At 36.1% G+C, this 17,807-nt stretch overlaps 1 protein-coding gene across 1 annotated transcript in view; it reads right to left on the bottom strand.

Annotated features, from left to right (window-relative positions):
- The window catches only part of LOC145670519 (ATP-binding cassette sub-family C member 4-like), a 195,339-nt gene that overhangs the window by 39,283 nt on the left and 138,249 nt on the right, over positions 1-17,807 (bottom strand). Inside the window, exons 15-18 of the mRNA XM_081739286.1 lie at positions 13,306-13,565; positions 11,593-11,672; positions 10,794-10,944; positions 7,845-7,951 (exon numbers count right to left, since the gene is read on the bottom strand). Coding sequence (XP_081595412.1) covers positions 7,845-7,951; positions 10,794-10,944; positions 11,593-11,672; positions 13,306-13,565 — 598 coding nt within the window. The remainder of the gene's footprint in view (positions 1-7,844; positions 7,952-10,793; positions 10,945-11,592; positions 11,673-13,305; positions 13,566-17,807) is intronic.

Raw genomic sequence — 17,807 nt, 5'->3', positions numbered from 1 at the left:
AGGATACTGTTTTCTTTCGTTACTAGTGAGTAGTCTAATTCCAATAACGCTTGTTTTCCTTGTTTTCTTTTTATTTTTGTTGTTTTCCTTTTATTTTCCTTGTTTTCCTTTTATTTTCGTTGTTTTTCTTTTATTTTCGTTGTTTTCCTTTTATTTTCGTTGTTTTCCTTTTATTTTCCTTTTATTTTCGCTGTTTTCCTTTCATTTTCCTTTTATTTTCGTTGTTTTCCTTTTATTTTTCTTTTATTTTCGTTGTTTTCCTTTTATTTTCCTTTTATTTTCGTTGTTTTCCTTTGATTTTCCTTTTATTTTCGTTGTTTTCCTTTTATTTTCGAGCGACAACAGGAGAGAAGAAAGTATGGTAGTCGTAGAGTAAGAAATCAAATTTTAAATCTCGCGGCATTTACACGTTGCATAACCGCTAATTGCGAAAAAAGGGATTTCTGGATCAATGTTTAGTAAAGAACTAGAGTTTCTCGTATTACAAGGGAGGTCCTGTATTTGATACAATTAAAAAAAATTCTGTTGCTTTCGATTTAATTAGGCCTAATTATGAAGTTTCTCTTACTAGTGAAAAAATAATATTAACAAAAAACTTAATTTACATTTTTCTTGTATTTTAGAAGGAATTGTTTGTGTAATTTTTGCACGTAGGGTGTAACCAGATTTTTTCGAAATCTGGTTACGGCTACTGCGGATTTTTGGCCAAATGGCATCAATAAAACGTATAAAAAATCTCAACTCGATCAGACAACTCCTTCTGCTGCCGAGTAGAGCCCAAATATTAGAAAAATCAACAAAAGATTCACTTTTCAACTGATTTTCCAAAAAAAAAAAAATCTTGTAAATATTTCCTATATTTTTCGTTCTTTTAAATTATTGAAATAGCATTGGAAAGGAGAAATAAATACATTAAAACAAATTTATTACGGTTATTTTTGTACACCACAAGCATAAAAATCTAGTTAATTATTTGTAAAAATGCACTGATTTTCTGGCGTATCGTACAATTAAATTTTAATATAAAATTATTGAAGTATTTTTTAATAACGAAGAAAACACTTTAGTGCTAAATTCTAAGAGCAGTAATAGCATAAATAATTTTCTCCCAATGCCGTATGCATATGCTTATCACACTAGATCACCTGCCGCCCACCTCTCCCCGAACGCCTCTTCTCTTGTACTTGCCCAGCTGAAAGGATCGGTCTTATCAGTCGCCAGTAGTCAACCAGCTGTGTCGAACGTGATTGTCGCTGCTTGAGTTATTTATTAGTGCTGTAGGAAATTTTAACTAAATAATTTGTTTTCGTGTGAAGTGCAGTATGTAGAAGTGAGAACAGTGTTTCAGTTGTGTTAAGTACTTTTTATTAGGAAGAGAGTGACAGATACGCTGACGTTATGGCATCGACAAGTTTGTTACGGTTTGACGTTAGGAATAGCATTATTGGGACACCCAAGGAATTGGGTAGAACACAGCTACCAACCGTTGAAATGTATTGAGACAATACCTATGGGAGCGAGAAGAAAAAATGAGAATTTCGGGATCCCGGAAAGAGCCTTCAACAAATGATTTATCTTCTATCCTCGCCAGAAAGATTGTAGAAAATTGAGGTTACGCCTCAATTAGCGGCGAAGCAATTTTCAGTGTCAGAAGGATTGTTGCAATGATATTGAAGTACCATAATATTGTCCGTGACTTCCAAACGCCTGCGAAACTAATTGCTGATTTTCAACAGTCTGCCAAAAATATTTCATTTGATATAGCCTTTTGTAAGTGTTCCGATCCTCTAGCCTGCAACTGCGAAAAAGGAAGAAAAGTGCCAGTTCTAGAGGCGCCTATTCTTCTAGATCAAAGAACCACAAGATTGAGGCGTATCTCAATTTTCTACAATCTTCCTGACGACGATAGAAGATAAATCATTTGTTGAAGGCTCTTTCCGGGATCCCGAAATTCTCATTTTTTCTTCTCGCTCCCATAGGTATTGTCTCAATACATTTCAACGGTTGGTAGCTGTGTTCTACCCAATTCCTTGGGTGTCCCAATAATGCTATTCCTAACGTCAAACCGTAACAAACTTGTCGATGCCATAACGTCAGCGTATCTGTCACTCTTTTCCTAATAAAAAGTACTTAACACAACTGAAACACTGTTCTCACTTCTACATACTGCACTTCACACGAAAACAAATTATTTAGTTAAAATTTCCTACAGCATTAATAAATAACTCAAGCAGCAACAATCACGTTCGATACAGCTGGTTGACTACTGGCGACTAATAAGACCGATCCTTTCAGCTGGGCAAGTACAAGAGAAGAGGCGTTCGGGGAGAGGTGGGCGGCAGGTGATCTAGTGTGATAAGCAGATGCATACGGCATTGGAAGAAAATTATTTATGCTATTACTGCTCTTAAAATTTAGCACTAAAGTGTTTTCTTCGTTATTAAAAAAAACTTCAATAATTTTATATTAAAATTTAATTGTACGATACGCCAGAAAATCAGTGCATTTTTACAAATAATTAACTAGGTTTTTATGCTTGTGGTGTACAGAAATAACCGTAATAAATTTGTTTTATGTATTTATTTCTCCTTTCCAATGCTATTTCAATAATTTAAAAGAACGAAAAATATAGGATATATTTAAAAGATTTTTTTTTTTTTTTTTTTTGGGAAAATCAGTTGAAAAGTGAATCTTTTGTTGATTTTTCTAATATTTGGGCTCTACTCGGCAGCAGAAGGAGTTGTCTGATCGAGTTGAGATTTTTTATACGTTTTATTGATGCCATTTGCCCAAAAATCCGCAGTAGCCGTAACCAGATTTCGAAAAAAAATTTTTTTCGATACACCCTCATGTATAGGAGGCCTATCGAAAAAGTATCTCGTCATGGTCCCGGAAAATCAATATACTCATCTGACGTTTTCTTTGTATATACACAAATCTCCTTTAAACTAGTTTCATCCTGCTTCCACGCACCGAGTTTGGTAGCCTTTTTACTAATGGAAACATGCCCGGAACACTTCATTGGGAAGTGCTACTAGATTTCCTCTTGAGTGCAAAAGCAAGTTTCTTTCTTATTCCTTTTTATGTTTGCGAAGAGGCAAGGGTCTCACGAGGCTATACCCGAAGAGTAGGGAGATTGACGAAACATTAGGGATGGGCACGAATCGAGCTAAAACTCGACTCGACTCGAAATTCGAAGCGAATTCGAGTCGAGTCAAAGGTAATTTTCTTGAGTCGAGTTCCGAGCCGAGTCACTGTTTTGAGGTCGAGTTTCGAGTCGAGTCGAGTTTGAAAAATGGCTCGCTCGTTTAGCTCGTTTAAACTCGTTTTGAAATCATTGCCTGATTAGACTGGAAAGCGAAAGCTATGAGAAATGTAAGCATTAATGTGGAATACTTTTAGAGTTGCTCACATCTCGCCTCGTCTTGATTAACAAGACGACAATGGATTTTTATAACGAGACAGCCTCAAATATCGTGAGCACTAACATAAATATATACTGTAGTTCTCACCACCAAGGCTGAGACCTGCACGGTGAAAATTTTGTGCTGAAGCAGCCCAACCCGTGTAGGGATGTTAACCGGCTTAGTTCGGTCCAACTAAGCGAACAGCTCGAGCCGGCTTGGTTGAAATGAGGCACAGATTCGGCTCAGGTGAGCCATCAGCTCGGTTTGTTTCGGCTCAGGTAGGTTTGGGTGGGTGAGCTGTTGGCTCGGCTCGATAGGGAATGAGCTGTGAGCCGAGCCGCTCGAGCCGTTGAAAACACTAAACTCGGACCAAGCAATTTTGAACATGTGTCCTCCGGAACCTCGTGAACGATGTCCTTGCCTCCTACACTTCACGACTACCGAGATCAGCAGTCAACTAATTTTTAGTATTCAGATACAAACCACCTATATTTCATGTTTACACACGGCGTTGTTATAATAATAATAATAATGTTATAGTAGTAGTAGTATCATTGGTAATAATTATATTGTCTATGTAGAATATTTGAAGAAAGTACTTGAAACTACACACAGCATTTGGCTCGTTTTGGCTCAACTCGACTCTAAACTCGAGTAAAATTTGAGTCGAGTTTCGAGTTGAGTTGGATGAAATTTTTCGAGCCGAGTTCTTGAGTCGAGCTCAAAGATATCTGTTTCGAGTCGAGTCGACTTCCAATAAAAGCTCGCTCGAACTCGCTCGTGTCCATTCCTACGAAACATCGAAATCTTGTGCTATGGTGGAAAGGACAAGCACATGAGCTGCATGAATAGAATCATTATCCTGGTGTAGTCATCGAGCTTTGAAGGCCATAGATCTAGTCATTTCGGAGAAAGAGCGTCACGTGGACGACGGTGGACTACTGAAAAGAAGTACTTTCTGTACGTACTTACATTGCACATTGTCTCGGCAATGTCAAAGAACACAATCAACGTTGGTTTGATTTTATTACACCCGTGGCGATCTTCACTGGGTTTTCACGAGCTTTGTCGAGCCTTGGCGACATTGGATGTATCCACGGAATCAATTGTGACTTTGTTTACTCATCCTATCCGTAAACCCATGTCTTTACAATTGTAGTTGCGCCAAGACTGCAAAATTAAACCCAACATAACCACTTCTCTATAGAAGATGCAAATAAGAGTAACACAATCTGCTGGCTGGTCTCCTCTTCCATGACGCTAAATTTGGCCAACCTACGCCATGTAGTTTTTGCGAAAACAAAGAAGGTCGGATACTGCTTCGACATGCTTCGCATTTTCATGTTCAGAACACTGTCTTTGCAGCCAGTAGTGGTTTCATAAATCCTTCGGAGCTACGAAATTTTCGCAGGGTCATTTCTCTAATCGAGCTATTTTCGCAGTACTACTTTCAATTTCCCTCGCCGTTCATTCCAAGTCCTCCAGGGGAAATCCTGAAACAATCACTGCTTGCACCATCGATTACAATACGAGTTTAAGTGCCCGCGTGTGCTGTAATCGCTTACAGTCTCGGCGTCGGTGCGAACGGTCTCAGGTTTGATTTCAGTGGAGTAACAGCTTGCTTTGGCCAGCCGTGCTGAGCAAGATTTTTCTTGGGTTTTTCTCATTCAGATAAGACAAATGCTGAGATGGTATCTAACAAATAGGTCCCAGACCTCTTCCTCCCTTCACATTTCTTCCCTCCCCCTTTTCCAGATACTGTGCTCGCCGCGGGACGTCATACCTCATAGGTGACGGGCCTAAGGCCATATATGCGGGTAATGCCCAGAAGTATGTATTTATATCAGAGGTCGCCAATCTTTTGAAGCTTCTGAGCTACCGTACCATTTCTACATTCTACCGTGAGCTACCGTACCATTTCTAAATCCTACTGTGAGCTACCGTACCATTTCTAAATTCTACTCTGAGCTACCGCACCGTTTTAAATCCCACTGTGAGCTACCGTACCATTTCTAAATCCCACTGTGAGTTACCGTACCATTTCTAAATCCTACTGTGAGCTACCGTACCATTTCTAAATTCTACTCTGAGCTACCGTACCATTTCTAAATCCTACTGTGAGCTACTGTACCATTTCTAAATCCTACTGTGAGCTACCGTGCCATTTCTAAATTCTACTCTGAGCTACCAACCAAAACAATTACCAACTTTTTTAAAAAAAAATCTTACATTTGTTTATCGCCTATAAACTTAGGCAATCAAGGTTAGATAACCGGAGCGTTAACGCGATCTTCTGAAAATTACCTCGCGAATTACTTGTATCTCTAGATCGACGGTTTGGCGATCACTGATCTATATTATAAAATGAATCTAGCGATCTTTGTCCGTAAACTTCTAGATCGCTGCACTAATTAAATTGTTTTCTTGGTACAGTACGCAACAAAAAACCTGCAACATGAGCATATAAGTTTATTGTGAAACTACGCCTAACAGCCCAGGGAATCAACATAACATCTAAGTGGCACGAATCACGCCAGGAGAAACTTCGGGGTTCTCCCCTGCACACTTATTTTGGAGCAAAAGATTTCGTCGTTTCACAATAAACTTACATGCTCATGTTACAGGTTTCTTTGCTGCGAACTGTACATGACTGGGTCTTAGCCCATCTTACGTTTTAGACATGTTACTTTGGTTAAAGTGGACATCCTAACTTTTGAGAGGGAGAGAGTAAAAATGTATGACAAAAATTGAGTATCTCAGATCCTATCAACTTACAAGTATGAAACTTGGTGTATAGATTTCTCACTAAAATAAGTGGCAACGTTTGACCGAGCATTTTTGAAAATCAGCGTTTAGAAAGATTGCAACTGGACAGCATGTGAATCGGAAAGACTTAATGAAATTAAAAAAAAAGATCCCATAACTTGGAAACACCCCTCCTAATTCAATGCTACAGAAATTTCTATAAACTTACCGACAGATTCTAGGTTTTGAAATTTCGTGATGGCTAGTAAACACCACATTGTTGTTACTCAAGATCTAAAATCGTTCGTATTTTTGCAAAAAAAAAAAAAAAAAAAAGAAAAGAAAAGAAAAGAAAAAAGAAAGAAAAAAAGAAAAGAAAAAAAGGAAAAAGGCTATATTGCATGCAAGAAGTTGGGTTTTTCTAAGACAAACCACAAATGCAATTTCTCGCCGAAAATTAGGGAGTGGGTCAACTGCAGACTTGCCAGGCCTAAAACTTTTTCTTCATATTTTCAGATTTTTCAAATCAATACGGAAAACAGAATTTTTGGTCCGATCTGCAGATTTTCTTCTGTTATTTTCTAGATTCGTGTTATTATAGATATCAAAGTCATATAAAGTTAAAAAATCTCAGATAGATAAAATATATCAATTTTTCTGTGTGTTGGTGAGATTTATAATTCTTTTGAAACTTGCAAGAAAGGATGTTTTCTTCTACTCTGTTTCGGTATTATTAATTAAATAGACTCATTGTGTTGAACAATTTCGAGAAAGCTTTTAATGAAAATTAATTACATATACAGGGTGTTTAAAAATGAATGTTGGAGTTTTAAGACTGTATTATTTATTACATTTAACGTAAATTATAAATTATAGCCGACATCAAATGGAAGAAGAACTCAAACAGTTTTTGCTACACGTGTTCAATTCTTCACGCGACACACATCGAGTCCATGGCGAGAAACGCTCATAAACTTTCCGCCGGGATATGGCACAAAATACATTTAATTTAGGGGAGTCTCGTTGCAACGGTAGCATCTCGTGGGAACTTGGTGATCCCAGATGCGAAAATTGTGAGTGGTCACATCGCCAGTTAGGTGAAATGTCGACTTATCACTGAAGACGACACGATCCAGAAAATCTTCATCGTCATACAGCAACACTTCATTTGCGAAGTTGGCACATAAACCGTAGTCTGTAGGATTTAGAGCTTGTAGCAACTGCAAATGATACGGACGTAGTTGTAAGCGTCTCCTTAAAATTTTACACACAAATGGTTGCACTGTAACTTCTTTGAAAATGTAAAAACAAAAAGCTTTCTGTTCACCAGTCATCATCTCTGCTCTAGCGCTATCTGACGGCAGGGGCAGACAGACGAAACAGTGCATGCGCATGCATGCGTACAAAACTGTTTGAGTTGCTCTTTCATTTCATGTATTATTTATAATTTTAAGTAAATTGTAATAAATACTACAAAACTTTAAAACCCCGATATTCATTTTGAAACACCCTGTATTTCTCCAGATGTTTTAATAGAAATACAGATTTTTACAGACATTTTATGGTAAATCTTCACATATCTTGGTTTTTCAACCTAGAAACGCTAGTCAACTACTTTCAGAAAATAACAAATTTTGTAGTGAAACCAAGTCCAATGCATTAAATACCTTAATAAAAGAACATATAGCCTACCTGTTTATCTTGGAAGTGTTTCTGCATGTAAGATTCCATTTTTGCAGCACGAACACAACTCAGACCTTCATAGGTGCTATTTAAATGAGAATATACAGGACTACGAGCTGAAAAAATATATTAAACAATACGGATTAATATAGTGACGCATTTTCGTTGTTATAACCGAAGATTAGTACAATCTAGGGTGCAGGTTCACCTTGCACGTGCCAAAAATTGTAATAATTGAAATTTTCTATTTGACATAAAATAGTAAAATATGAGGAACAAAATTTTAGTTGTGGTTTTGTTCTATTGGTACTTTGGAAATACACAAATATAATATGCTTGTTTTTTTCTTTAAAAATCTTTAATACTGTGTAAAGTACTCCACAATAAAAATAATGGTTTTCCAAAATTATTAAAAAGTGTGCTAACCTAAAATAAATTAACCTTACACTAACAACACCAGGCTGAATTTTACATAAGAAAATATGAGATACACATTAATTTCATAATATGGGAAGAAGGTATTTAAACATAAGTATAAAGTCCTTTAGTGATAGTAAGGAATGAGAAACTTGTCCACAAAATCTGAAATCCAAAAATACTGTTTGTCGTTGGCCTGATAAATGTAAGGTAGGTAAAATATCCTATAAAAAATAATCCCTGCAGCGGGCATTCAAACACTTTAAACGCTTCAAACACTTCAAACACTTTAAACGCTTCAAACACTTCAAACACTTTATAAAACTTTTGTGAAAAGACAGTCAAGTAACTATTTGTGAGCTCATTAAAAATCGGGCATTGGTACACAGTTCGCTAAATATTTTATTATTAGGATAGGAGCAGAAACCACAGATTTTGCTCTTGGTATCAACTTAAAGAGCTATTAGCCAGTTACGAAAGATTATTGTGCGAATAAATAACAATAACCAACAAAATTTGAGTCGTACAGTTCATTTTGAAACAAGAATTCGTAGTAAGAGTCCATCACACTGTCTATCTTGTTGTTAAGGTAATTCTACGAAATTCTGACATTATAGTGCGATAGCTTTGCTGGATGAGCTATCAAAGAGAATCAACATTAATGCAGAATATTATTCTAACTTTTTGTCAGAACGATTGTGACAAGTGTTTATGAAAAGTCAACCTAAAAGCTGCTGCTGTCAATAGATTCCTGATGTAAAATGATGATACAGAATCTCATACTGCTAGTCGACCGAAGGAAGCTTAAACGCTGCACTCGAATCACTTCTAGAGTCACCTTATTTGCCTATTGTAGCTCGCTCCGTCTCTCTCTCTCTCTCTCTCTCTCTCTCTCTCTACAGGGTTATAATTTATTTCCAGAATTAACGAAAACTGCGTGAAAAAAAAAAAATTGAGAATAAAATTACGTGAAAGTTACTGTAGCCAGCAGATAAAAGAAACTTCAAAGATGTTGGAAGATGAGCTGAAAAACTGAGTTTTGCGCTGAAAGAAGTACATACAATTAAATCCGAATCTGTGTTGGAAAGCTGACTTCAATATAGATGAAAGTTAACTCTTTTTCATACTATGTCAGACGTCTTCCAGCATAATGATTTTTGCGTCTCACAAAGAAAACATCCAACACAATTTCTTTGTTGCGTTTTCTCGCCTGTTTTACTGTCAAAGCCTGTCTGAAACATTTTTTCGTACACCATGCACTCTAACAGATAGCACAGGTTATATTCTTTGTATTTCTCTACAGGCCATGTAATGGAAACAGATGATCGTGAGTTGTATTTGTGCTTATGAAAATAGTTAGGGATACGGAGAAGATGCCTAAGTGACAAGGATATCGCAAAATCATAAACTGAAGTATTTTATTTATTTATGTACAGTGGCGTATTTAGGGGCTTCCGGGCTTAAGCCCCCCCGAAATCTTACTTACTATAGTAAAGTATATGGAATATCTTACAGAATTTTCACATTTTCAGGCAAAGCCCCCTCCGAAAGTTAGCAAAGCCCCCCAAAATAAAATCGTAAATACACCACTGTTTATGTAGCTCAAAATAGATAACAAAATCGGTGCAGATTTGTAATAGGTCTATAATAAAAATAATAACTACAGATACAACGAGCGAGTACATAGAAATATTGTGAAAGAGGACTATTAGGTACTAATTTTCTCCGGCGGATTATTGCTGCACGCCGTAGAGAGTAGAGTCAGAGGAGAGTGTAAACTGATGTGGCAGTTTTGGTCAGTGATCTTTGATAGTTTCTCTTTTCTATTTGTGGCTTAGATCCCTAGAGGATATGTTGTAATACTGGAAGGCATAGGAAGGCCACTTTCTTTTTAGTAATCTGTCATAGTAGGTCGGGAACTTTTGAATACATGTTCGTACATGTCGGTGGTTATTTTAACCATTACGTGTGTTACATACTAATAAAATAAATACGTCACATTGACGCCGTCCTTAAAGCGCCAATGTGCGTGCGTCTGGGTAAAATAAATAAAGCAATAAAATGGCGGACTACAGAAATGTAAATACAATAAAAAAGACGTAACGTACCATACTTGACTTAAACAGGCTTTATTTTTGGCGGAACGACTACATATTTCATACACTCGGCCATTACGGCTGCACTAAAATAAAATTACCGAAGATAGATGCTAGCCTCTTTTGCGGAAAACCTTAGACAAAGACATGATCTTTAATCTAGCGCTACGCATGTCGAATGACATTTTAAATCTCTCGGCCAATATCACCTGGTTGTAAAAAATAGATAACGCTACTTTCTATGGAAAACATCACATAAAGCGAGACCCCCTATCACTTAAATTTAAAAACATTTAACTTAGTTTAATCGGGAAAAGGTTAAACACGAACCACCCGATATCCGCGAACGGAGGAAGGAAAGGTAGGGAGGTATAATTTTTATTAGAACAGACGCACATAAACTTTCTTACACGCCTGTTTTCTTAAGAAATTTGTATCAACTTACCGACGGCATCTAGTTTCTTAAGTTCCGTGATGGCTGGTAAAAACCACATTGTTATTAGACAAGACCCAGCAGCAAAAATCACAGTTGGTCCAATCATCCAATAATTGAGAGCAGTTATCAGGATAAGTGATCCGATAATAAGGAAAACGTGCTGGAAATCAATAACGGAAAACAAAATTGTGGGTTAGATTTCATTATTTAATACGAAACACAGAAAATAAATAAATTCAAAGCCTTATTCAAATAATTATTCAAATAAATAAAGCCTTCCAAAATTTTGTTCTTTTGCAAAAATGCAGTGGCGGTCTTCTTCCTATGTCCTACATTTTTCTACAAGTTTTCCCTATATTAGATAAATTTCCCTTAATCTCTGAAGATTAATTACTATATACGTTGCCACGGTTCTATATTTTACTTTAAAATCTCCCTTCCTTCATCCTACCTACCCGCAATAATATATGTTTTCACATAATGCTCTAAACATTATTTTCTTTTTAATAATCTCAGTATTGGTGTTCTTTCATCAATATTGTTAACTCTTCTTCTTTGTTTCTTTGTACATTTGCTTTTCTATAGACCTACATTTCAAATTCTTCCATTATTTTCAACAATTTTTACTCATCTTCCAATTTATTTTCTGTGCAATACAATATAATATGCCATACATTTCTGGCTCTAGTAAATGCATACAATAAAAAGAATTGATAAATGTGTAGTAATCATTCTTTACCTGTTCAGTGGCTAAAACTTGTTAATAAATATAATTTATAAATTATTTTAACAAGAAGTATTTACTTACCTGTAAAAAATTAATTACTATCAGTGGTACTTGATCGTCTATAACACCCAAGTCCTTTGCAAACCTATTTAATATGGCTCCTATAATTATAAAAGATCATACATTAAAATACAGTTACAACACACAGCTTCCTTTCATTTTGTTTTCATAACATTAAAATAGTTCAAAATATCATTTTGTTTCTTTTAGAAGTTACTATTCATGCTGTTATTTCATGTTGATATTTTCTTCAAACCTCTTTTAACCTCAATACTGTTAGGGATGCGCACGAGACAAGATTTGTGGCTATTTCATTTCGAAAATGAAGGGTAAGGGAAAAAAAGAAGGAATGAAAAAGAAACTACATTTTCGAGAAAACTGCGTTTTAATATTGAAAATCGCGTAAAAAGAATAAGGTTATTAAATCTTTCGCCCCTTTTTACATAGACATTTCTATATCTAGGCATGCATGGCATATACAATCAAATAGTACCAAGAGTCACCAATAGATAGGACAAAGCACCCAAAAAGCACATACATGGACATTCCTTGTTTTTTCCCCTTACCCTTCAAATATGCTGTAAAAGTGATGTCTCGATTCGAAAAATGTATATTTCTCTATTGGAAGAGCCGTGTCTCGACTCGAATTTTGTCAGGAAATTCCTGTCTCGACTCGTATTCTGCGCATCCCTAAATACTGTCCCGCTATAACACTTATTGTTAAAGCAAATCTTCTCTGCTGGTCTAGTGGCTAGCGCGTGTGCCTTCTTTCATAAGATCCCGGTGGGAGAGCATTGAACGCATTACTGTAGTTCAGATTCCACCGTAATCCTTTCGCTACCACTGGGACATTTGTATCCTACAATAGTTTCTAGTACAACCAATGGTAGTTTGATGTTGTGAAATAACCATTGGCAAAACTTCTTTCCCACCGTATCATCTGTAAAAGGATTGTTGTCAACTCAGCAAATGTTTCATGTAAGAATGTTTTGATTTGAATACAAGGTAAAGCGAGAGCCATTGGGTTATATTGCAAACTTGTCAAACTTCTGCGATTATAATCACACTGGGAATAATTTTATGCTAATTCATATAAAAGTATAAATATAGGACGTTCATTCATTTTATTACACATGTGCATATGTGTATTTCCACCTCTTCCACTGTTCAAAAACGAAATGGCGGGATTTTTTGTGTATTGTTGCTTTGGACAAGGTTCTTATTTAAAATAAACACACACTTGTCATTCGCTCAAAAAAGGCAGTGAAAGAGTTTAACTATAGATCTACATCTGATATAGCTTTGATGCTGATCCTAAACTTTAACAAATATTGTTTAAAGTGGGATATTACTTTATACTGTTTCCATGGTACGAAATATCAGTGTTTTATATCTATTAGTTTAGTTACGAGGTTGTGTATCCACATTTCCATGAAAAAATTCTCAGTGCCTTATAGTTTCAAGGGTGTACCAAGATAAATTGTCCATAGTGATCTTAGTAATAGCACAAATTGTATTCATAATGTTCCAGGTACATTATGTTGTAGATTCTTGACAAATTCCTGTCCTAAGTGTTAACAGTTTTTTTAAAATATTTATTAACTAGCAAAATGACCGTTAGTATTATAGTTGGAGGTTTATTAAGAATTTAAAAGCTGTTGATACCTAAAGCAGAAATTTATGAAAAATTACAGTATAGATAAGATACAACATTAATACTACTGTTTTACTAACCTGATGCATTTTGATGAAAAAATTGCAAAGGCACTCTTATAATAGTGTGTAACAAATTAAAATGGAGTCGTTCTGATGCACGAAGACAACTTCTGAAGAAACACAAAGATCTCAAGATTAGAAGAAGAACTAGCATCACAAATAAACATACATAAATTACGAAGTCCTTGTTCATTATGAACCAGTCTTCTGTGTTATGGACTGACTCAGAGGATAAAGGCACAAAGGATAGAGAAGCATCTTTCTCAGCAATAGAAGCCCTGAAAAACAAAAGAAAATCTATAGTACGCTGTGTCATCGACTTATGATACGTTCTAGAAAATTACACACATCATGAGACTACCTTAGCATAGGGATACCATATGGAGAACACGTTTAAAGTTTACAAAAATTATAATGAATCATATATTTTAAAATACCTTTGTACTTTTAAACTAGTACATAAAACACACTGAAAATTTGTACGACGCAAACAGTAGCAGGGATGTATTGTGAGATCTCCCGCAATACTGCCAAATTAAGAATACTGCCAATGCAATCTCAAGTTGCATTTTTAATTGCACTACATCAGGTTATTAAAGATTTCAGTAGTTACCAAGCAATAAAGCACCACACTCACACACACACATTTTATATATATATATTATAAGTTTTTCTACACTCCCGTGCAAGCAACCTCCATAAACACATGTTTCATTCACAACCACGTGCTATTGTGAACAACCATTGTCACGAGCAGATGATGGAAGGAGAATACTGGGACAACACGAAGTTGGTTCGGAAGGAAACCCTCTCCTCACGTACCGCCCCTTCAGAGGACACCCATAAAAATGATCAGAAGTGGACAGAAGTATCAGTTAACAACTGATCATTTACCTACCAACACCTCTCTCTCCGGGTGGCGCATTGGACTATGGAAATATCCTTCTAAACCTTATCTCTGGAGGTTGCATTGGGCAAATGAGATATCCTATATCTACCTTTATCCTAGGGCTGCATTGGGCTACGGAGGAATTCTATATCCCAAGGTCACATTGAACAAAGGAGACTTGTAATCAGCTACCCCTGAGGTTGCAATGAATGAACGGGTTCCTAGTTTAACCTAAGTCAATTGTACCTATATCTCCAAAGCCAGTACTGTGTGCTGAAGATTCTTTAAGCACTGGGAAATATTTTATTGTATTACAAAGAAACTTTGTAAATTATTATAGAGAAGTATTTTTTTCTTTACAAATGAATCGGTGAAGGGCTTAAATCCCGGACTGTTTTATTAGACTACCGAAAACATTGCAATATATACATCTTAAGTGAAACTATAAGCTTGTGTATGCTTACTGCAGAAGTTAATAAGAAAAAATAACACATAGCAGTACTGGTGTGATAAGGGAGTGGAGACTACAGAAATTTTATTCTTTAGTTGTCAATTATTCCAATCTAAGCGACGAGACCTATTTAGAAAAAGAATGATCATTTGGAATACGAATAGTGTTCACATACATCCTGGTTTAGTCCTGACTCAAAACTCCGAGGCAACGTTTCCAACTCCAGTAACGATCCGGGTTTTCTCCAATAGGTAAGTTACTATTCTGGACTTAGAAAGCAAAATTGGAGATCAATATTTTAATTTTATAGAAATCCTTATGTTTATTTCACGCACGTTTCTATATTTCTTAGTTTTGTTTTTTCCATCCGCTTGTTAAATTGTCCAGGAAACGAATGACGATATACCTACATATGTGAGTTTTGTTGTTTGTCTTCAATAACTTCCGTATAATGTAAAACTGTGTATGCAACAAAATGCAACATCTTACTGCACATTTCGAGATTTTGGATTTGAGACACCTCAAGTAGTACTTTTCTATGTATCAAAACCATCTCTTCCGTGGTATATAAACTGAGGACTTCCTAGTTTCATTCAATTCAGTCTCTAGTATAGTCATTCATAGCTAGCAGACCAACATCTTGACCCTTCTGAGATAAATAGGCGAGTCCGCAATACTAACTTTGAACTCAACCCATCCTATAAGAAGTAACATTTTAAACTACCATCTATTCTCATTATACGTTCCACTGGGTAAGTAGTGAATCCAGTGGATCTTGCGTCTAATCTTATTCATCGATCTACAATTACGAGCCGTTTCCAGGTTCATAAAAGGGAAGCCATTTACATCCTCAACAGCAGGTTAGTGAGCGAGAAATATGTTCCTTGCATACACAACTTCACTACATTTTAAACACTGTACATTTTCTACATGTTTAATGAAATATATTAAACTCAAATATAAAACATATATTTCTGTCAAGCAATTCATTTCTATGAAAAGACTAAGATTACCAATACGAGATTGGCAAAGTATGTGTGTCTTTATGGCACTCAATATTGGGATATAGTATACAACAGTTCCTCATCATTTCCCGAGGACTCACGAAGTTCAGCCTTTTACGGATTATTCATTGAGGATCTAGGAACTTGAAAATGGGGTAACAAAACGACTTTCATTTACTTATCGACTGAAACTTGTACATGACATACCACCATTTCTGTACGTGGTGCAAGAGTTAGAACTATCCTCGAGTACGGTGCACTTTATATGCGCCTCTGTAGTGCCCTTGTACTTTATATTTCACTATGTGTGTGTGTGGGGGGGGGGATTGAACGCATATTGCATGTCTTGTGCTCGTGGATAATTCTTACTGTTGCATTACGTACAAACGTGATGGTATTTCATGTAGAAGTTGTAATAGCACACATAAGAAACGCAGATCATGGTGTACTCATACTGCATATTGCAGTATCCGGGTTTCTTATGTGTTCTATTACCACTTGTACATGACATACCACCATTTCTGTACGTGGTGCAAGAGTAAGAACTATCCTCGAGTACGGAACACGATGAGGAACTATTGTATACTATTACCATTCCTATAACAGTGTCATTAAGGCATATCATCACTATCATTCACGCGATATTTAGAAAAAAATACCTCTTTTATTAGTCATTAATACTCAACTAATAAGAATAATCTAATCTCTGTCACTCGCCTTTGGTGACTGTTTATTTAATTACTTCTGATATTTCAGGAAAAAGCGAGTATATAACTAATACCTTGATGTAAATTTTCACAGAATGTTTTAGTCTGAAACTCTGGGAGTCATAAATATGAATCTTTTACACTAAAAAAATGTGTCAACTCATAATTGGCTATTAATTAAAGAAACTGTAACATTTATTCTAGGCAATAATACAAATACTGCAAATAAATAGATAAATAAAAAGAAAGAAAGAATTAATAATAATGCTAGGTTCATATGTTTATGGTCAAGAAAAGTTCATATATTTGTGGCCAATCCTTTCGACACTGAGATCTTGAAAACCACAAGTTCTAGAATTGTGCTGTTTTCGCTGGATAATTCCAAATTTTGTGCTGATTTACCAATTTTCATTCAAATTTTCAAAAACAAAATGTCTTTATTTTTCTATTCCACATTTTAGGCGTCGTTTTGGCCCTATTAGTTTAATATTATCACTAGGATGTTAAGGTTGATACCCTTGTGAAAGGCAACCAGTAGATGAGATACGTGTTGCGGGTTGACGGACATTTCAGGCGCTTTGCTTTAATCTGCGCAAGCTAGCAACTTTGAAGGTTTAGTTTGTGGACCCACAACAATAAATAATCACACTAGTCGTTACACTAAAAGAAATAACATGAAATAAGATGACTGGGGTTGATCAATTTCAGCATTATGGAGAAATTAACATAATAAATACATAATATTCATATCTAAAGTAATGATATATAAAATAGGAGCATTGATAAACAAAGAACCAAAGTAAAGTATCTGCCCCGTCAACAAACGAAACTAAATAACAATGTAATTAATGAAAACCTGATCAAGCAAATACTAAAACAACAACCGGTGACCTGTTAGCCCCCCATGTAAAAAATTCGATTGGAATTGAGCCAGATCGTTTGATCGTCGTTTGATCGCGTTTGATCGCCAAAAATCACCGTTTGATCGCCACGCGTAGTGACGTAATACAAGTAATTAGGTAGGGGGGCTAACAGGTTAACCTGTTAGACCCCCCATCGAACCAAATTCGATCGGAATTGAGTCAGATCGTTTCATTGTCGTTTGATCGCGTTTGATCGCCAAAAATTATCGTTTGATCGCCACGCGTAGTGACGTAATACAAGTAATTAGGTAGGGGGGCTAACATGTTAACTTGTTAGCCCCCCATCGAACCAAATTCGGTCGGAATTGACTGAGATCGTTTCATTTTCGTTTGATCGCGTTTGATCGTCAAAAATTATCCTTTGATCGCCAGGCGTAGTGAAGTAATACAAGTAATTAGGTAGGGGGGCTAACAGGTTAACCTGTTAGACCCCCCATCGAACCAAATTCGATCGGAATTGAGTCAGATCGTTTCATTGTCGTTTGATCGCGTTTGATCGCCAAAAATTATCGTTTGATCGCCACGCGTAGTGACGTAATACAAGTA

The sequence above is a fragment of the Thermobia domestica genome, chromosome 14, assembly GCF_964235325.1.
Source record: "Thermobia domestica chromosome 14, izTheDome1.hap1.1, whole genome shotgun sequence".
NCBI classification, from domain to species: Eukaryota; Metazoa; Arthropoda; class Insecta; order Zygentoma; family Lepismatidae; genus Thermobia; species Thermobia domestica.
The sequence above is the reverse complement of the archived record's forward strand: the minus strand, read 5'-3'. Positions and strand labels throughout refer to the sequence as shown.